Genomic DNA, 22,206 nt, shown 5'->3' on the forward strand with positions numbered 1-22,206 from the left:
TCCAATAACTGTAAAAGAATTATACATTTATGTGTATTGTAACAACGGGTTTAAACAACAATCCTCAATAATAATACTACCTAGTTGCTAGGGCTAGACAAAACACAACACGACATTAACACAAGAATTAAGCAAGAGTTATCTATACTAACGTCAGTCTTCACCATATCACATGATTAATCTCAGATTTTTATTTTTTACTGGGCATACCTATTGTTTCCATAATTGTTTTTGTTATTGATGGTTGTATTGATGCTGTTGGGGTTGATGGCGTAGATGTTGATGGCTTAGATGTCGATTGTGTTGATGGCGTGTATGTTGATTGTGTGGAGTTTGATAGTGATGGCGCATATGTTGATTGTGTTATGTTTGATGGTGTTGATGGCATATATGTCAATTGTGTTGCTGTTGATGATAGTGATTCTGTTGATGGTGTTGGCATTGATGTTGATTGTGTTGCTGTTGACGATAGTGATGGTGTAGATGTTGGTGTTGATAGTGATTCTGTTGATGCTGATTGTGTTGGAGATTCTGTTAATGGTATTGTTGGTGGTGGTACTGTTGGAAACAAATTAGATGACTGGGTTTGAAATGCAGCATGTCTTTTTGTGCCTGTAAATACTTTAAATCCTGTAAAACCTTTGTAAAGATACTGACAAATCAGCATTAGTAACACTTCAAATCTTACAATTCTCCATTAAACTCTACAAAATAACACACAAAATACAATAATACACAAAAATCTGGAAATAGAATGTACCATTGTCATTGAGGCTGATTTTATGATTAGAATAATGATAGGAAAGGAAAGGGAAAGGGAAGTGGTGTGTGGCCAAGTATGGTGACCCATACTCGGAACTTGTTGTCTATCCATTAGGCCACGACAGCCCCCATAGGGATAGTGATATCCCTATTCAAAACATAGAAGGCTGAGAGTTCCACAATTGAATGAAAAAACTTTTGTTTTATTTTATTTTTTTACTACCACAGCAAAGCTTTGGTATAAATAATTTTTTGCATTATTTTGTGGGCAGTATATAAGTATATACGTTCAATGTATGTTAAATATTTGCATTTCCAGTCACTGTCATTGTGATAATATCTGAAAAATTCTTATGCTAATATTTAGCCACTTAAAATGCAGGCCTAAATTATTTGCTAAAATGCAGTCATTATATTACAGTTTTTATGGTCACACTTTATTTTAAGGTCAATTTCCCGCTATTAACAAACCATTAAATATGACTTTTGACTTTTAGTTTAGGTATTGTATAGGATTAGGGATGCAGAATATGGTCGTGCAGAATATGTGCTTTTTAAGTACTAATAAACAGCCAATATGTGAGAATTGGTCCCTATGCTAAAATGTTACCATTTTAAAAAAATCACAAACATTACATTTACACAACAACAATGTACTAACAACAGAAGAGTTTTTCCTTTGTGTTTTTGAAATGTTTTTGGGTACAGGTGACAACGTTGCCAAACCAAATCCCGTTCACGCAGAGCTGTGAAATGACTAAAAATGCTGCTTTATAAAGAAACACTAAGTGCCGGCACACATACCTGAACAAGTAATGCGTACATGCATGACATCACCATTTTCACAAATTCACGTTTTTGTAGTTTACACAGAGATGTGTAATTATACCATTATAATGGTATAATGGTATAATGTTTCAAAGCTTGGACTTTAAAACCGTTTTCAAAAATTTGTGTTTTCAGGCCCCCAAAACATCTCAGGTTACTTGTGTAACCCATGTTAGGGAATGAGACACTGCGTAGCTATGAGGCAATGGGAATGCCCTCTGGTTGTGCCGATTGTCTGAAGCTATGGAAATCATGCCAATTCATTGGCTGATGGCGCGGGTGCCGCCCCGATGTTCTTACGTCGCCATCCGTATACTGGTGAACGCGCCATCTGCTCCTCAGATTTCTCTGCCAAAAAAAGGCCACTTATCTGCAGCGCGAGGAGCTTGGCAGCAGACGCAGCATCTCATCCCCTACTCACAGAACATGGGTTACGCAAGTAAACCGAGACGTTCTCTTTCATAGGTTCACTCGATGCTGCGTAGCTATGATGCAATGGGAACGATATACCAAACACGCCAAGCTAAAATGCTGCCGTAACTGGCCCAATGATGAACAAGATTGTATCTACGGCTGGTTCAAATGGACAAGACCCGGGAACCAAGAGCCATGTCAAGATCCAAATGATAAAACGTGATAAAAGTGAGCGCAGAGGAACATCCTGCCGCTATACAAATATCCTCTAGGGAGACCACTCTAAAAGAAGCTTGAGAGGAAACCACACTCCTAGTAGAGTGTGCCCAAACACTGAGAAGTGAAGAAGGACCGTGCACCTCGTAAGTCAGCAAAATAGCTTCCCTCGCCCCCTGAAAGAAATTTTGTGCTTCGATGCGGCAAGCCCATGGCGGCCAACACCAAAGCATACTAACAGCTGAGGAGATTTTCTCCAATGGCTAGAGCGCTTCACATAGAGCTTCAAAGCTTGGACAGGGCAGGGCATGTGAAGTCTCTCATCTTCACCTGAAGCAAAAGGAAGAGGATGGAAAGAGTGAAGAGTGACCACCTGAGAGTGAAATGATGTGGACAAGACCTTGTTTTGAAACATAACCTGGCCTGGGTTGTAAAGGTTCTTTAACCAGACCAGAGGCAAAGTCCATACACATTTCGTTGACAGAGAGATCTTGCAAATCCCCAACTTAGCTTCCATTAAGCCCTCCAGGACAACCGATAAGTCCCAAGAAGGAGCTACAAGGAGAGTGCTGGCCTCAGCCGCCTAACCCCATGCATAAATGTGGAGACCAACCAATGTCTCCCATGGCCACAACATAAACTCTCAGGGTAGTAGCAGCCCTTAACGCCGCAAGCTTTTCTTGTAGGAACTCCAGCACTGGACCTATAGGGTAGCTGACTGGGCCCACCTGGGTTAAACACCGTGAATCAAAAACTTTCCACTTGGAGGAATACAGCTTCCCCTTTCCACGGGGCCCTGGCACTAGCAACTAAATTGTTACATCCGAGGACGTATTCAATGTTTATATAATTGTGTATATGTGTTGGATGAGACGTTCTGTTTGCTTTTTCTCCTTTCTCTATTTTCTTTTCTCTCTCTCTCTCTCTCTCTCTCATCGTCACAAGACAGGTGCTCCAATCAGCTGAGTTCAATCTGGAGATGCCTGGGGTGATTAGATAACGATGGGAAGGAATGGAAATATAAGAAATGGTGGACCTGTAGAGGGAAGAGAGACTTTCTCCCATCAGGGCAATCGTTCCTCCTACTTGCTTTTGATTTATTTCTGAGTAAGGGAACTCAGGGATTTGGTTGTGCTCTTTAAAAGAAAGGGACTTGTAGATGTTTGATACTTTGTTTGATTATTTGTTTATGTCTTAACTATATTTGTTATTATTCTTATGCTTTTTCTTATGTAAGGGAATGTAGGGGGAGGGTGAACACATAAAATACTTTAAACACATAAAAAAATGTTTAAAGTATGTATAAGGCTGTTAAATATAATATAGATTTTCACTGTAAATATGCAAATTCATACTGTTTATAGTTTAAAAAATAAAATTAAAATGAATAAAATTACCTGTTAAATGTAACTTTTTTTTTTTTTTTTTACTGTATATGTTAGGTTAACTTAGTTAACCAATTAACTTTTTTTAAATCTAGTATTTTAACAATATTTTTCTGTTAACACTACAAACACTTTTACATATTTTTGAGTGCATTTACTGTTGGCTTGTTTGGTCATCATTCTTACCACTCTCCAGCACACACATCTCTCCATCACTGGGAATACCACTGATACATCCACATGAGCCAAAACTGATGTCGCCACAGGCCTCATATGTCTGGCAGTTGTTGTATGACCATGCATAACCATTTTCGCATATGCACTGGTAGTCGGTCACATTTGGTTGGCACACTGACATAAATATAACACAACTGGTTAACAATAGAATGTTTATACAACATTGATGAAGATGAAAGCTAAGCAGAAAGAATGACGGCTGAAAACTGGCTTTTGAATACCAGTTTAACAGGCTCACCTGTTGTAATGTTTGCAGAAGTAATTTCTGTACTGTTGTCCATTTGAAAAGGAAACATGATAAAGGCCAATGATGTTTTGATCTGTTCAATCACCACAGCTTGGGATACATTCATTTTCACAACCACAAAGTATTCCAATAGGTCTATACATACAGGAAAATTAATGTGACTTTAATAATTGTGCAGGCAAATAGTAAAGTACAAGACAAAGCCCTTGACCGACAAAATTCCTCCCCCAAAAATGTCAAAGTATATTAAGTTAATGTATCTTTTTTTATTATATGGATAACACTTTTATTGAAATTGCATGTATACAGGACAAACTGACACATTCAGTACCTGTGCTTCTTGGCCTTCTATGATGCAGTTGCCCATCTATGTAGCTAAACTGGAATAACACAAATACACATTTATTTTACATATACAATTTTATCACATTAGTTAATTATGCGACCACAGCTTCATACTATTACTTTTATGTTTTATTGCTATAATCATAATGTTAAATATTTTAAATTTGGTACACTCAACACAATCAAACTCCACACAATCAACATACATGCCATCAACACCATCAAAATCAACACAATCGACATCTAAGCCATCAATATCTACGCCATCAACCCCAACAACATCAATACAACCATCAACAACAAAAACAATTATGGAAACAATAGGTATGCCCAGTAAAAAATAAAACTTTTCAATGGGTACAAAACATTTAATTCATAACATAGATGAATATCTTATTGACAGTTCTGAAAAGGACAGAAATCTTCTGTTTTTCATATTGGATGAATTGCATTCATTCCTGTATTTGTTCCTACTGTAGTTCCCCTACCTCTAACTCGATACTTGATTCTGGGAAAACAGAATGCGCATTCGCATATGCATTCCGTATTCCACATTCACGGGTCAGCAGGACAGCCATGATGATTAATATGAAGTACTTTAATATTTGTCCTGTATCTGAAATTAAACATCAGGAAAAAATACTAGTAGTAGGAAAACAAAACATTCATTAACATGTAGTCCAGAAATTAAAGGTTGCAGAAAAGAAATATATATGTGTACAGTGCTGCACAACTTCTTCTACAATCCAAATATCTAAACTTGTATCTACAGCCAACAACCGGGAAAACATTTTTGCGGTGACTAATGGTGCCAAAAATTAGGACTGGCTGTCTTTGTCCATTGCATGAAATGCTTTAATGTGGACATCTCCACGTTTGCGTGTTCTTGGCAGGCTACTTTAGGTAAAAACTATCATTAACATTAAAATAACCCAAATTAATACCATGTATCTACCCTGCTGCCATATCTGTTAGAAATGATATAAATGTAGTATGTTGTCATAACATTCTTCTTAAAACATCAACACATTCTGTCCCAAGTGACATCCGTTTATTGTGTGTTTATATTTACACACATTTTGTTTTAGTCATTTTTATCATATTTTGCTATATGGCAGATTTTGTTATTTTCACTTGCTTGCACATTTGAATGATCATAATTGTAATTCATATTTTAGTATATTTAAGTTATTTGAATTTATTTAAGAATAATACATAAACATCTGGACTAACCGTCTTTATTGATTAGAGCTGGATGGAATAAATAAATATGGTACACTAATCAGTAGTTTTTAGGAGTAATGATATTTTTACTTTACTATCACTAGTATTCTGACAAACTTCTTTAAACAGCATTTAATGATTCATCATGACTTACTCATCCTCAAACTGTTCCAAACCTGTATGAATTTCTTTCTTCTGCTGAACACAAAATGAGATTTCAGTTGATGGTCCCCTTTGACTTCCATAGTACTTGATTTCTATATTATGGAAGTCAGACCATCAACTGTTTAGTTACCCACATTCTACAAAACATCATCTTTTGTTTTCAGCAGAAGCAACAAATTCATAAAGGTTTGGAACACTTTGAGGGTGAGTAAATGACTATTTTCTTTTTCTTTCTTTCTTTTATTTTGGTGAATTATCCATGTAAGTAGATGTTTTAACAGTTAACTTGAAGGACAAGGGTACAATAACAGGTGTAAAGAAAGACAGAAGATACAGTAAACCAAAAATATGTTTAATTGTAGTTGTATTGTACCTTGACTGGCCATGTTTCTCACTGATGTCTGTCAAAATCACTTTAATCTATTTCTTAAGAATGAAAGGCAATTATATGACTCATCCAGACACCTTAAATCTGTAAAATAGGAACTTCATATAGAATCAGAGAGCAATGATATGACTAAATTTTTAAATGTATAAAATAAATAAAAAAATAAATGGCACATTTCAAAGTCAAGGTAAGAATGTATTTCTATGAACATACTTCAAAAACGCAGTTTACAGCAGTTACACATTTAAAAGAACAAACACTCTTACCTTGCCTCTGGAAACAACCACACAGAGATGCTGAGCTTTAGGGTCTGAGAATTAGTTTCTTTGTCAAATGATCCACTTCTAACATTTTACTAGAATGAATGTGCCTTTATGCAGGTCACCAATTGTGTGTGGATCACCTGCTAGACAAGTTTGATTACCATAATGTTCTTTTGTGTGAACAGGGAAGAGGGCTGCATTTTAACAGAAACACTGTGGGTTACATTATCAAATCATATATTATTTTTCATTTTTTATATAAATTGCTAAAAATTAAGATTTTAATATCTAAAGTCATCTTGCTGTTATACATTTGTATATAAAAAATGCACTACTTTTATGGGCAGAATAACATGTAATTATTATTGTCATTGCATAACCGTATGTACACACCTTACAGTTTTTATTCAATTCCCGAATGGGAGTGTTTAAGATTTGTTACGCATGATTCATCAGATTACTGTAAGCTCAATTAAGACTATTTATATCTAACACACACACATACACTCACTATATAATTTTATACATCGAATTAAGGGGTTGTCTTCTGTTAAACGTCTATATTATATAATAAAGTTTTGTTCCATCATTAACTGGACATTGGTAGAAATTTCAAAGTGCTCTCTGTTATTTTAACAGATGAAGAGCAGACCACAAGAGCATAGCATTTAGAGAATAGAAAATCATCTGGAGGAAAGGAGCTTGACACAGATATCCTTGTGACGCCACATTAAAATACCAGACACTAAACCTGGTATACCTGGCTATACCAGGAGTGTCACCTATATTTTAAAATGCAGCAGGCTTGTCTGGAAAAGGGTGACTATATTAAAGCAATAAGCTCCAAGAAGCCGTGGATTCACAGGGCTTATTGCTTTTATAAAATTGTTATTCCATATATGTAGCAAGGTTTCACAAAATAAAACAAAGCAAATAAACTGTAATGATATTAATAAAAAACATTATTCTTCTGCCAAACAATGTAGTTCCTCAGAAACGGTTGCAGTTGCAACAAAGTGGTTGCCGATCAACACACAGATGTAAACAAAGGTGTATGTTTATAGAGTAATTTACAACAGCTTTGTAAGAATTACAGAACCTCAGACACTTTGAACGTCTGAGATGGACAACACACACACAGTGCATTAACATATAGACATCTGTCTCCACATCCCACTGAGAGAAAATGCGGGAAACGCCTCGCTGACATATGCATCCGTTCCTTTTCATCCCCTCTTCCCCTCACCCATCCTTCCCTTCACTGAACTCACTCAGAATGGTCAATAGTAGAATGTAATGTTCTACATTAATGCAAGTGATATTTACAGTCATGTTTGATATCATTTGAATTGTCTCAGGGCAACTGGTACAATGGTCTCATTCTTATAAGAAGTAAACTAAAAGGTAATACAGACCCTATTATGCACACTGTAGAGGATGTGCAGTTCCCAGTGTTTTTCATGCAAAATGACCTTTTGTCACAATAGGTGTTAACTAACAATTGTTAGTTCCTGTCTCCATCTCAGGGGGTATTGGTCTTGGTCTGAAGTACTTAAGGAAATGTTGCAAAAGGATCGAGTAGAAGTCCGTAGTGTGGTGTGTCTCAATACTTCACACTATGTATTTCTATAAAGTCAGGTATGTGTCACGGAGTGACTAGAGGCAGGCGGAACCTTTGTGCGGGAAGATGTTTCCCTGCCGGAACTGTACCGGTGTAACACCTGGCCGGTTCCGGTTGTCCCGTGAGTTGTGAGTAAACGGGTGATTAGATGAGGAAATGAGTGTCAGGTGTGTGATGAGAGGGTGGCGATCGGCGATTGAGACACGTAATTGAGATGTGGATTATAAAAAGGCATGGTGGTGGGTAAGCAGGAGATAAGAGGAGGAAACCAGTGCGAGTGAGAGATCGCGAGGAGAGGAAGTGGGGCAGGGACGGCTCTTTGCAGGCTGTTGATCAGAGGAAACATTGATGCTGAAAAGGAGGACTTTGGAGACTGAAGGACGGATGTACACATGTTATCTTTTGGAACGAGTTAAGTACCATCCTACCCGTTTATATTGCTTTATAAAGCTTTGTGTTTCTCCATGGATGTGATGGTCAGATGATTGCTGGCCAGTAACTAAGTTTTCTGATGTGCTAATTTCTCCAAGCAAGGGTGCTTGTGGTCGTCCATCACTCTCTCCCGCTGTCTTCCTGCCTGCCGTTTTCCATATTTTGTCATCTTGGGTCGTCCAAATGTATCGAAGACGAGGGTTTGAAAACTAAACATCATGTTGATTTGATTCTTCCCAAGCGAATACTGTTGGCTGTTATCCATCCTCTCGATTGCCCCTGGGTTACAGCGCTATTGAAGACTGAGGCGTCTGGTCGGAGCTACGAGCAGAGGCCCTAGTTTACTGTGAGTGTGTGGATTGCAGTGTGTGTTGGACAATTACACGTGTGAAGTCTTCGAGTGCTTTATTTAATACACGAGTGTGGGGAGTAAAGTCTGCCTTTGTTCGTGCCTTTGACCTGTTGGATTGCCTCACTCGAGGGGCATTGGGTCTCGCTAACCAGTGCTGGTGGAGTGTATTATACAGAGCTGTGAGTTATCTGCACCTTCTATCCTCTGTCTGAGTTCATTGTAGAGCCTGCTAAAGCTGTGAGTTATACGTACCCTCCATCCTCTGCCTGAGTCCAATGAAGAGCCTGCTAAAGCTGTGAGTTATCTGCACCTGCTATCCTCTGTCTGAGTCCAGTGAAGAGCCTGCTGAAGCTGTGAGCTATACGTACCCTCCACCCTCTGTCTGAGTCCAATGAAGGGCCTGCTAAAGCTTGAAGAGCCTGCTGAAGCTGTGAGTTATACGTACCCTCCACCCTCTGTCTGAGTCCAATGAAGGGCCTGCTAAAGCTGTGAGTTATACGAACCCCCCATTCTCTGTCTGAGTCCAACCAAGAGCCTGCGAAAGCTCAAAGAACCTGCTAAAGCTGAGAGTTACACGTACCTTTTATCCTCTGCCTGAGTCCAGCGACGAGCCTGTGAAGTTGAGTTCTACGAATCCTCATCCTTTGTCTGAGTCCAGCAAAGAACCTGCTAAAACTGAGTTAAATGAACCCTCCATCCTCTGTTTGATTCCAGCGAAGAGCTTGGTAAAGCTGTGAGTTATACTAACCCTCTATCCTTTGTCTGAGTCCAGCGAAGAGTCTGCTAAGGCTTGGAGAACCTGATAAAGCTGTGAGTTCTACGTACTTCCCATTCTCTGGCTGAGTTATTCCTCTCTCGCTGTCTTGGCCTGCTTCGAAGAGGATTCTAGGAAGACTGAGTGGATCGAGTGCCATTTTATCTTAAAAATACTTTTAATTCAATAAAGACGAACTTTGTATCTTTTATCTGATTGTCTGGTCTGGTGGTGTTCTCTGCTAGCTCCTTGAGGTGGTACGGTTCAGAGGGGCGGTGTAGAAAGGTCCGGTCGCCTGCCCCGGCCTGTGACATGCATATTTTACTCGTAGATTTATCTTTGAGAATTCTATGTTTTGTATTGATATGATTTGCTCTCTTTGAATTGGCTATGTAATTGGCATAACACATTATTTACCTGACTGATAATAAATTGTTACATTTGACCTTATTCTGTTTTACTCTGTAATTATTGACTCTAGTAGATTACGTTGTATCCTTGTTAGCAATATGTGCACCCGAATGAGCGAGTAAATATAAAGTCAAGAGTTAACTAGAATAATCAAATATCAGAAGAATACTAATTAGAAATAGACAAACAACCAATTTGCATTTCAACCTAAATACGAGGTCATAATAAAATGGAGTCGGATTAGAGTTTAACTTGAATTAAAGAACTTTGCGCATTGAAAAGACCAAACATGCAGGAAACCTTCAGCCACCATTAGATACCTTCTTTGGGCCAAATGTGTGGACCTTACAGCTTCGAACGCAGCTCAACCAATCAAAATGTAGGAACGGAATTATCCATTTTATAATTGAATTTTGAAGATCCTAAAATCAACTTAATTACCTAAATTATAAAATACGTAGGCCTGCACTGACTGGCATGACAATAGCACATTAAAAACTGTACAAAACAGTAACAATATGAAAGAACTCAAAATGAAAATGAAAAACGCCCAAGGAAAGTATGTGCCCATCCCAAATGAGCAAGGTTTGCCAAAAAGAAAAAGAAAAGGGTAAGTGTAAGTGTGTTAAGTTGGCAGTTTGTTTTGTAATCAAATGTTCAAAATTATGGTGACCAGACTTCGGAAAAAAACATTTCCTAGTTGTGACCAAAATACCAATTAAATTTATTGTGTTATCCTTGTTATTGTGTATTTTATCCTAGCCATAATGAAATTGAAATTTTCCTTGAAAATGATTATAAAGTTTCAGTGCAACTAATGTCCATGTCACAATACCATAAAGATAGTATACTAGCTGAAGTACCACAATATCATGCAGTGTTGTGTTAATTCATAATGCAAATCTACAAAATGAACCACATTTTCATATATATAAATGAAAACAGATTTCCTCTGAATACTTTATTGGTGAGAATGAATAACTGGCTATTGTTAACAGTCGAATAAAATCAAATCCATCTTACCATTGAAGATACATGAAGTAACATTTAGATGTGGTATTACCCTTCAGGGTTGCTGCAGGATTTTTAAGCTCAAATTTAAGACTTTTTAAGACTGCACAACTAAATTTAATACCATATGAACAGGGTAGGGCAATGTCTATGGTAAACTATTAAACTGTAAAATGACTGTAAAAAACATGATTTACAGTCCAGAGACAAGTTTGCACAAAAGCAAAAAGTTTTATAAAATGATACACTTCACATTTCAGCCTTTAAACCATTTTTAAGAAAATTGATGAGTCAGAAGTATTAATTATTATATTAATTTAAACAACTTCTTATCGATCCACCAATTCACATTTAAAGCTCTCAATGAATCATTAATTCATCTGATTTGTTGAAAAAAAAAAATAATAATGACAGATTAATTCAGAAACAAAACGAAACACCTTTGTGTGCTGTGGGGAAAACGCAACAGTTCTGCTCTATTTGGAAAATAATTCGAAATAAAGCAGAACTGTTGCGTTTCCCTCAGCAGCACACAAAGGTGTTTCGTTTTGTTTCTGACTTCCGACAACGAACATTACAATCATTGTAATTCAAGCCATACACACCAATGTTTTGTTTTAAAATGTTTATTTCAGACATCTTTTAGTGACAAGGAGAAAATAATGGAACAGTACGGTACACCGTCTGCTGATAGCGGTCCTAAACAAACAGGCAGGGAATTTAGCAGTCTTTCTTGTGTCTGTCTCAGCAGCAACACAAATTTGTTGTAGTCTGCTTGGCACAACCAGAAAGATGAAGCTAGAGAAACAGAAAAGTATTGCCTCACTTTTTCAAAAGGCAAATAGCTAAGTAAGTTGACATAGATTTTGTACATGCCCAGACTATATTAAATGTCAAAAGACAGTATGTCCTCACATGCGATAGCCTAGTAGCCGGGACAACTTCTTTATGTTTACAGACGTGACGTAATGACACAGTGCCATGCTCGAATTTACCGCGAAAACCTACCCGTACCACTCAAATTAGAAAACATTATTATAAGATAACCGTTGTGAATCAGGCTAAGTTAAGGCGAGAGTTTTGAACACTTGCCGGTTATATACTTGCTCAAATATTGATTTTGGATCATTTTTAACCAAAAAAAGTTGCAGCTTTAAGTATCTTAAGCAACTCGTTTTGTATTTCTGTATTGCTTGCTGGGTCAAAATCAAACACAAAAAGCAAGTTTGGGCACTAATACACACTATAGTCACGCAATGCTGATGTTTTCATCATTAATAATTTAAGAGTAAAGTAGGCTATAACAATAATAATACTTTGCACGGTTTGATGTGATATGAGCTAACCGATCTTTAGATTAAATCACCATTGGCAGCGCGATTTATGGTAATACTTTTTTCCTCAGTTGGTCAGAACAAACATGGCAGACTTGTTACTTACTTGTTCAGATGGCAATATACGGTGAAAATTCTTATTTCGGTCATATAATCCAAGACATAGGCTTGAATCTGTGTTTTTGAAGTACAATAAGCATCCTCACTGGTGCGGTGACTGACAGCTACACATTCACCTCAAAGCATTAGATTCATCTGTGCTGAAGCCAAACTTACAGACTGCAGCTTTAAATAAATACAATATGAAGAGGCATTTCATTATTGGTGATGTTGTAGTAACACTTAGAAATTTTGGAAACCAATGGAATTTATCATAACTGAGCAGAAAAACAGTATTGAAAAAGTCAACTTTGAAACTTACTCTTCATTTGTAAAAAAAAAAAAAAAAAGAAGAAATCAAGATAAAAGTCCATACACCAATCACTGCATTCACAGAACGTTACACAATACATTATAAAGGCATATTGTAATATTAATTTTAAACAAATAATTCAAACATGCAGTAACAGAAACACTTTAAGTGTTCATATTAGCATATGAGCCACTGGAGCTGTCTGAAGATGTAACTGCTGAGGAAAGGTTGGCTTCGGATACGTTGTACACATCTGAAAACAGATGGATGCAATTTACTCAATGAAGTGTCTATTGTATTCACATTAAATTATTTAGCAGTCACATTTATCCAAATGAGAAATACTGTGTAACAACATTAGAGATTCATCCAATTGAAAATATAGTCATAAATATTAGCTTTCATATATGCCATCTACTTACGCCTCCGTTGCGTCCTTTGCAAGAAAGGCAGGCCAGATGTAGATGATGATCCTGTACTGGTGCTCTGTAGGGAGATATCAGTCAAAATAAATCATGTATATCAATGTAAAAACATTTAAGAAGGGGATAAAAGCTAGTAAAAGAGCTCATATAAGTATGAGTTATTACAGAATGGCATTTACCTTGGTACGGCTTGAAAGTTTCTGTAGCAACCATTTCCCTGGTAGTGACTCACGAACCTGCAATCAAAGACTTCTAATTAGCATCTAGAAATTTTGTGAAAGGTTCTTAAATGTCTGCTTATTACACAGCTCTCTGAAAATTAGAAAATGTACTTGATTCTAATTTGTCATTTGGGCCTTTCAGTGGCCACATATTTCCTAATATTTGTTCATTATTCATTTCCATAATATTGTTCATGGCAACTGGTTCTACTTTCATGCTTTTCAAGTTTTTGATCTTATCCTCATACAAACGCAGCTGGCAGTATCTGAAATTATTGATTGTAATAAAAAATGGCTTTGGTACGAACTTTGATAGTCATATTACTGTAATGCTGTTGCAGTGTCTGTATTGCTGCTAGGATAATTGTTTGTAGTGGGCTATTGTTTTTTTTACAGATAAAATTGTTAAATATATTCAACTCAAACCAATATTCACATAATGTTCACATAGTTGGTGGGCATTTACATAAGCAGGATAATCAGTAACAGTGTAAATGAACCCCACCCAGTTGATATACTGTTGTCAAATTTATACATAACTTCATACAAAACAATGGTTTATACATAACATTATGGCAGATACCTACATTCAATTCAAAATTACATTTTTAATAACAACTTTACTTAAGCTCTGTACAATAGAAGTAAACTCATACCTTGCTGTCTAAAAGTGTTCCAAACACCAAAATAAAGAATCCCTAATAGAAAGAAGTGTTAAAAATACATGAAGGTATCAGTTGCAATATGGTTCAATTTTAAAATACAACAACAACAACAACAAAATGGGCATTTCTAATAAATTAATGTGCAGTATTAGTGGATTGCAGAAATTTGAATAGATACACAAAATGTAATCTTACTATAAAATTGACATTATAAAATAGTACCTGCAGTGAATTGAGGAGTGCAAACACCACATGAATGCCTAATTCCCGTGACACCATGGTTCCAATTCCAAATCCCCATGTTAGACCAAAGATAGGAGTCAAAATGGCCACACATCTGGCAATGACCACCAGAGCATGTTTCTCATCTGGTTGAGTTGCAGAACCAACTCCTCTCCTCGACATCTTGTACAGAACCACAATCAAAACCACAAGGTTTATGGCTACAATAGTGAGAGCTGGAATCACAAATGCCAGCAGAGCCATAGAGTCAGACCAGTTCAGCCAGCATGCTTGTTTGGAAGTATACTTTTGATGTCCAGCTGTTGACGCAACAGTGATGACCGCTATGAGCAAAGGTGCACCATAACCGACTGTGAAGGCAATGATCATCATTTTGGCCCTTGACATTTGAGACAAGACCATGACTGTACGATAAAAGAGCAACAGTGCTGACATTAACATCCAGAAGAAAATAGCCAGGTAAAAGTAGTGCATGAAGAAAACTGGTGCATTGCAGTGAGCCTCTGTGGTTGGCTGCTCTTTGTCTGCGATTGCAGCTCCAATGATAAAACAGATGTTTGCGATCAGCAGGGACACGGCAATGTTGACTATTGAGACATGTCGCATGTAGGATGTGTCATTTCTTCTTACTGACTTCCATATGATAGTCTCAATAATGAGGCATATAATCAAGCTGGCCATCGAAATAGCTACGCCAATGTAAGTTATATAGGCTAAGGCTATGTGATCAATGGAAAACGGTGACATTAGGATTGAAAAAGAGGTTGTGTGGTTGCATTCACATGTAATCTTGCCAGTGCTGGTCTGCTTTACTTCACATCCAGTGGAATCCCATGTGTTGAGACTAAAGTTCCAAAAGACACACTGAGGATTTCCCAAAGACTGATTAGTAATGTCAAATGTAAAAGAAATGTTGTTAAGGGATTCATTAACCTTAACAACAACCACATCTCCATTGATGCGCACATCTGATTTCCTGCTGTCATTAGTACCTTGAGAAGGTAGGACATTGTCAAGAGTTGTGAAGATTATGATGGTTATGGTAGTCTCTTGAGGAACCTGTGGTATCACAATCTCTGTAGTTGAGTTTGGCAGTGCTGATGTTATATTGAATGAGCTTTTAATTGCGGTTCTATTCAGCTGAATGGATGTTTCATAAATATCAAACTCATCTGTGAGACGGTCACTTATATTCTCAATAGCGCTCAGAAGTTTAATGCTGGTGTTTTGTGTGTTGTTGCCTTTGTTCAGTTTGTTCCATGTATCACTGACATTACCGGATACAATAATGTCCATTGTTTTCAGGAAATTCTGGAAATGTAATATAAAATTCTGTATTAAATTATGAATTTTAGCCCATAAATGTGGAAATATTTAATATACAGTATAAGATATTTGGATAATTTACTAAGACAAAATATTATAAGATATTACTATAACCTAATATAAAAACATGATCTGCCATATTATTTATAAAGAATTCCTCATAATCTAATATCATTTAATATAATATAATAATGAACAGGTTTAATCCATATTAATGGAGAGAATGGCTATCACAATACAAAATTACAGTAAGTAAAATTAATTATCAATAGTTTCTCTCAACTAAACATTAGTTTAATTCAATAAGCATAAAATGTCTACATATTAAATTTTATAAGCTTAAATGTGAATATACATACCCCCATCACTGTTTCACTGATGACAGTAGTTTGTGACAAGTCAGCAATTTTAAAGAGTATGTCAACAATTGCTTTGACAGTAGCAGCAGACTGGGTTATATTAATATTATACTCTGATGTGGCAAAACTGAGGTTAGCCATAAAGCCTGGCATCTCCAACACAGTCAAGGACTAAATTGAAAAGCACAAAACAAATATTAGAAACCTCTAAAAGGGCCAGATCATTGTAGGTAGATACATGATCAATAGATTACCTCGAGTTTGTTTTTAAGGTTGTCGATAACTTCAAGTACACAGTTGTCCTCTACTGGTTTCCAAACATTTGATTCACATTTGTAAGTTATGGTGCCTTTAAAGCCTGTTCCACAGACTCCTGTCTTCACTTCATCTGTTTTTCCAACTCCAAGTTCTTCATTTTTACAGTCATAATCTGAAGTATTTGATTAAATGTCAGAAGGAAAATGATAGAACATCACATTACACTTTGTGCATTTTGGGACTTGAAAGTACCCTTGCAATCTTGCACACTATGTAGACACGTCGTAAATAACTAGAGTCAAATGAGTAAATAATAGGACCAGAACAGTCAACACCAGAATCAGTTGTGAAATGATCAAAAAAAATATCTACTGTTTAATTAAAACTATTCAACTGTACAACAGTGAAAAGCACTTTAATGCTGAAAAGAATGAGAAACTGAAGGCTTACCTTCCAGGCTTGTCTTAACTGTGACGCTGCTATAGCTGTAACTGTAAATCTGTAGTTGTGGAAAATCCTTGAGACGACATGTAAAGGTTTCTTCTGTACAATTTCCTTTTTGAGTAGTATAGATTAATGTAATACTGTCAGATCCTGATTGTATAAAAAGAGAAATGGATTTACTAGGAAACATTAATAACATGGAGAATTGAATTAAAGATTAAATTACACTCAATAACATTTATAGAAAAAACAAAAACAAAACATAAATTTGTATGTTCAACCTGAATTTAGTACTTTTCCACCCATGACCCACTCAATATTGTAGCCAACATCAACAGAACATTTCAGTTGTAAACTGCTGCCATCACATGGAAAAACACGGTAGTTATCTCCCACAATGATACTGGGGCGTTGTTGAATAATGATGTTTTGCCACTGAATATAGGGTATTGTATTCCTTTGTATGATGCATGAATATTGACCTGTGTATGGGGGGAAAAAACACTACAGTATCAATGTATTAAGCAAATTTAGTATACCGAGTATGTTTTGTTTACTGTACAAGGTTTCTAAACATGAAAGAACTTCACACCTTTTAGAATGTATTTATTTATTTGCTCGTAAAACAAAACTTTATCAATGAGGTGATGTTTATGACATTAGCATACTATGAAAACAGCTTAATTTCGATTAGCTGAAGAGTTCATAATCTATGCCATAGTATAATTTCATATAATTATATGCTATAGTATATCAATATGCTAATGTGCATAAAACAAACTGTGGCACGGTTTTACAGCAGTCTGTTATTTAAAACAATCAGCAGTCAGGCACTTTGCTATGTCATATCATAGATGAGGCAAAAATAAGTGTTATCTCACTCACCGCTGTCACTCTCACTAGCGTTTTTCATAGTGAGAGTTCTGTTGTCATTTGAAATTAAATATTTTGTGTTTTCTGCAAGATCTTTGTTATTCAATGTCCATTTTATTTGTCCCTTTGCAAAGTCTGGCTCTTTACATTTCAGGTCCACCTTTTGCAGAGGATATAACTGATCTGCTGTGAAGACGGTTTGATCTGTAAATAAAAAACATACAGCTAATATCAGCCAACATAAAACTAAACCCAAACAATAACATGAAATATGATGAAACTAGAGAATGTGAAAGGTTTTAGATTAGGCACTGGCTACGCTTACCACTTTGAGCAAAAGCATCTTCAGCTACATCTATGCCTTGTGCCCTTAGAGAGCCAGAAATCTGTGTGTTTGCTGCTCTAAAATCAAGGCTGTTGGATGTTGCACTTATTGTGTAGTCTGCTAAAACACTACCAGGCCTATGGAGCAAAACACAAACCAGACCAATTTGAAGACATGTATTGACAATGTATTTGTTTGATAAAGCAGTTATTAATTGGAATTTAGAGTTGAAAATGTAAATGGTAGATCATACCTGAATCTAAAGATGCTTGTAGAACCAATAATGTAGCCAGTTAGCTTATTAGAATAACTTAGATTAATCTGTAAAAAATGCCAAGCATTATTTTCAAATAATACAATTAAATAAAGTAATTGTGTGTATTAATACATGTTACAACGTTATGTCCATGTGAGGATATTAGATTTTGGATAGTATATTTGGACTGTTTCTGACTGTCAGCTGGATGTTAAGGAAAAACAAATACAAAAATGTAATGAAATAAAAAGTAATATAAAACTATTAGTCCATGATTCTGATTGGTCAGTGATACACAGAACCGTGGAGTGAAGCGGTCATTGCCATGCTTTATTGTGAATAAAACACAGCTGTTGATCAATCAATAATCAAGGACTGGATATAACCATTTTATAAATAGCATTCAAACTATTTTTTTCGTAAACAAATTACACAAACAATACATTTCATTAAGAATGAAGCACAGAATACTCACTGTTGACTCAGTTTGTCCAGATAAATCTTTGTAAGTCTTGCTTTCAGGGTCGGTAAGACTGATGTCAAAATTCTGATTTATTGTCATTGACATTCCAATAACTGTAAATAAGTGCACAATTATGCATAATGTATCAACAGTTTTAAGCAACAACCCTCAATCTCTAATCATAAAACAATACAAATACTAACCAGTCAGAGGGGTTACACAAGAAGAACACTGATGCCCCCCCAAGAAACATTAATTCATGATAACACCACAAATTAATAAAAACATATTTCCTGTTATTAGTTATTGACATGCATTGTGTCATGAATCTGGTCTATGGACTTCCGTTTACTCACCACCAGAGGTCACTCCTCCATCACATTGACTTTTGCACCACACTACTGTTGCACTTCACCCACGAACTACAATTCCCATCATCCATTGTACTGATGACACATAGCTGTCACCAATCTCACATTGCTCTGATCACAGAGCTGATTGCACTAATTACACAAGCTTTATAAGCCTTGAACTTCCTCTCTGTCTGGGCTGAGTATTGTATTGCGTTTATCACTCCCGTAATGTTAGCTGCCTTACCGAGCCATTCGGTGTTTTTCTGTTTAGTTCCAGTATTGTTTATAACTCTATCATTTATAACTCTCCTAGTTTTAGCTGCGATATGGAACCCTCATTGTTGTCATAGTCTCATGCCTTGTGTGTTTTTCTAGTGTTTTGATTCTTGCCCGTGTTTCCTGGATTTACCATTTGCCTTGCCGTTTGGACTCTGTTTGCACCTGCATGAAACCAAACATCAGATTTTGTTTTACTGTGAATACCTGTTGGTGTTGTTGTTCTTGTTGGTGGTGGTGGTGGTGGTGGTGTCGATGATGTTGTTATTGATGCTGTTGTTGGTGGTGGTACTATTGGAATTGAAGAAAATTGACAAGATATTTTAAAAAGCTAGGTTATTATTGAAATTAAGCATATGTGAAGGTAGAACCCTGTTTTACTGTGAATACCTGTTGGTGTTGTTGTTGGTGGTGGTGGTGTTGATGATGTTGTTATTGATGCTGTTGTTGGTGGTGGTACTATTGGAATTGAAGAAAATTGACAATATATTTTAAAAAGCTAGGTTATTGAAATTAAGCATATGTGAAGGTAGAACCCAGTTCTGCATTTGTTACATGTTATATATGTTCTACATGCTCACCATTGCATGCGTTGCTGGTGCTGACTGGTTCACTGCTATTTGTTACAACAAATCCACTCAAGCATGAACAGCTGTAAATCCCAACTGAGTTGGTGCAATGAGAGTTTGGACCACAGAAGTCTAATATCTTAAGACATTCATTCACATCTTTATTACAGGAAGAGATGAAAAATTAGTAAAAATCTGATTGTTAAAGCCATAGAAAATATTTATCTTTATGCACCATGTCCTTGAATTTACAATAACAGGCATGAGGAAAAACTCTCAAGGCTTTATATGTATCTGAATATAGAATGTACCTGTACATGTGTTACTGATGCTGATGGGGACACTTGAGTTTGTTGCAGTGAATCCATCCAAACATGAGCAACTGTAACTTCCCAGCTGATTTTTGCAGCTGGCATTTGGACCACATACAGATGAACTGAACAGACATTCATCTATATCTGGAAAGGGAATAATACATTACAGAACAATATCTCTATATTTCTAATAATTTTCTAATTACAGAAAAAAAACTATAATTAGAAAAAAAGTTTTACATCTGAAAAACATCAAAATGCAAATAAATGAACCACACCTATGCATGGGTTACTGCTATTAATAGTTTCATTCATCTTTGTAACACTATATCCTTCCCAACAGGAGCAGGAATAGTTTCCATTGTAATTGGAACAGTTAGCATTCGGCCCACACACCAACGAGGAGTTGAGACATTCATTAATATCTGAAATAAAACATGGTAACAATGATAAAAACATGGCTGCTGACAAGATTAAAGTGTCCAGTCTGACAGCATCCATTAATTATGTCGGCTTTGAATCATGCATGACAAATAGAAACTGATTGTTCAGAAATTCAGCTGTCAATTATAACAAAGAAAAAATCAAGGTAATTATTGCAGTTGAGAATATATGTATGTGAAGCTAGAACCCACTTCTACATTTGTTACATGTTATATATGTTCTACATGCTCACCATTGCATGGGTTGCTGGTGCTGACTGGTTCACTGCTATTTGTTACAGTAAATCCACGCAAGCAGGAACAGCTGTAACTCCCATTTGAGTTGGTGCAATGAGAGTTTGGACCACAGACCTCTGATGTCTTAAGACATTCATTCACATCTTTATTACAGGAAGAGATAAAAAATAGTTTGCATAAAAATATGATGGTCAAGTCATAAATATAATTTTTTCTTTATGCTTTTTGTGCCTAAATTTACAATAACAGGCATGAGAAAAACTTTCAAGTTTTTTACAAATATCTGAATATAAAATGTACCTGCACATGTGTTATTGATGCTAATGGGGAGACTTGAGTGTGTTGCAGTGAATCCATCCAGACATGAGCAATTGTAACTTCCCAGTGCATTTGTGCAGTTGGCATTTGGACCGCATACAGATGGACTCATCAGACATTCATTTATATCTGAAAAGAAAATAACACATTTTAGAACAATATCTCAATAATTTTGTAATTACATCAAAAAAATGTAATTAGAAATTTGAACAACATCTAAAAATCATGATAATGCAAATAAATGAATCACACCTATGCATGGGTTACTGCTATTAATAGTTTCATTAATCTTTGAAACATTATATCCTTCCCAACAAGAGCATGAATAGTTTCCGTTGTGATTGGAACAGTTAGCATTCAGCCCACACACCAACGAGAAGTTGAGACATTCATTAATATCTGAAATAAAACAAGTGATAAAAAATATGGCTGTTGAGAAGATTAAAATGTCCAGTTTGACAACAACCATAAAGCACATCAGCTTTGAATCATGTAGGGCAAATACAAACTGACGCTTCAGAACTGTAGTGTTCAATTTTAAAAAGCTAGGTTATTATTGAAATTAAGCATATGTGAAAGTAGAACCCAGTTCTACATTTGTTACATGTTATATATGTTCTACATGCTCACCATTGCATGGGTTGCTGGTGCTGACTGGTTCACTGCTATTTGTTACAGCAAATCCACCCAAGCAGGAACAGCTGTAACTCCCATTTGAGTTGGTGCAATAAGAGTTTGGACCACAGACCTCTGATGTTTTAAGACATTCATTCACATCTTTTTCACAGGAAGAGATTAAAAATAGTTTACCTAAAAATCTGATGAGTATTAAAAATATAATTATCCTTATGCACTGCGTGCATAAATTTACAGTAACAGGCATGAGCAAAACTTTCAAGGTTTTATAAATATCTGAATATAGAATGCACCTGTACACGTGTTATTGATACTGATGGGGAGACCTGAGTTTGTTGCAGTGAATCCACCCAGACATGAGCAATTGTAACTTCCCATTTCATTTCTGCAGTTGGCATTTG

The 22,206-nt window shown here is 36.2% G+C and overlaps 1 protein-coding gene across 1 annotated transcript in view; it reads right to left on the reverse strand.

The window, feature by feature from the left end:
• Nucleotides 1-11,674: 11,674 nt before the first annotated feature.
• Nucleotides 11,675-22,206, reverse strand: part of LOC306843502 (uncharacterized protein) — a gene marked incomplete at its 5' end in the record, with an annotated part of 36,541 nt that continues 26,009 nt past the window's right edge. Inside the window, 11 exons of the mRNA XM_079375027.1 lie at nt 11,675-13,054; nt 13,224-13,287; nt 13,406-13,462; nt 14,104-14,145; nt 14,335-15,666; nt 16,041-16,211; nt 16,295-16,470; nt 17,628-17,819; nt 17,941-18,077; nt 19,496-19,579; nt 19,679-19,747. Coding sequence (XP_079231153.1) covers nt 12,966-13,054; nt 13,224-13,287; nt 13,406-13,462; nt 14,104-14,145; nt 14,335-15,666; nt 16,041-16,211; nt 16,295-16,470; nt 17,628-17,819; nt 17,941-18,077; nt 19,496-19,579; nt 19,679-19,747 — 2,413 coding nt within the window. The 3' untranslated portion in view covers nt 11,675-12,965. The remainder of the gene's footprint in view (nt 13,055-13,223; nt 13,288-13,405; nt 13,463-14,103; nt 14,146-14,334; nt 15,667-16,040; nt 16,212-16,294; nt 16,471-17,627; nt 17,820-17,940; nt 18,078-19,495; nt 19,580-19,678; nt 19,748-22,206) is intronic.

Source organism: Barbus barbus, assembly GCF_936440315.1.
Source record: "Barbus barbus genome assembly, chromosome: 24".
In the NCBI taxonomy this organism is placed as follows: Eukaryota; Metazoa; Chordata; class Actinopteri; order Cypriniformes; family Cyprinidae; genus Barbus; species Barbus barbus.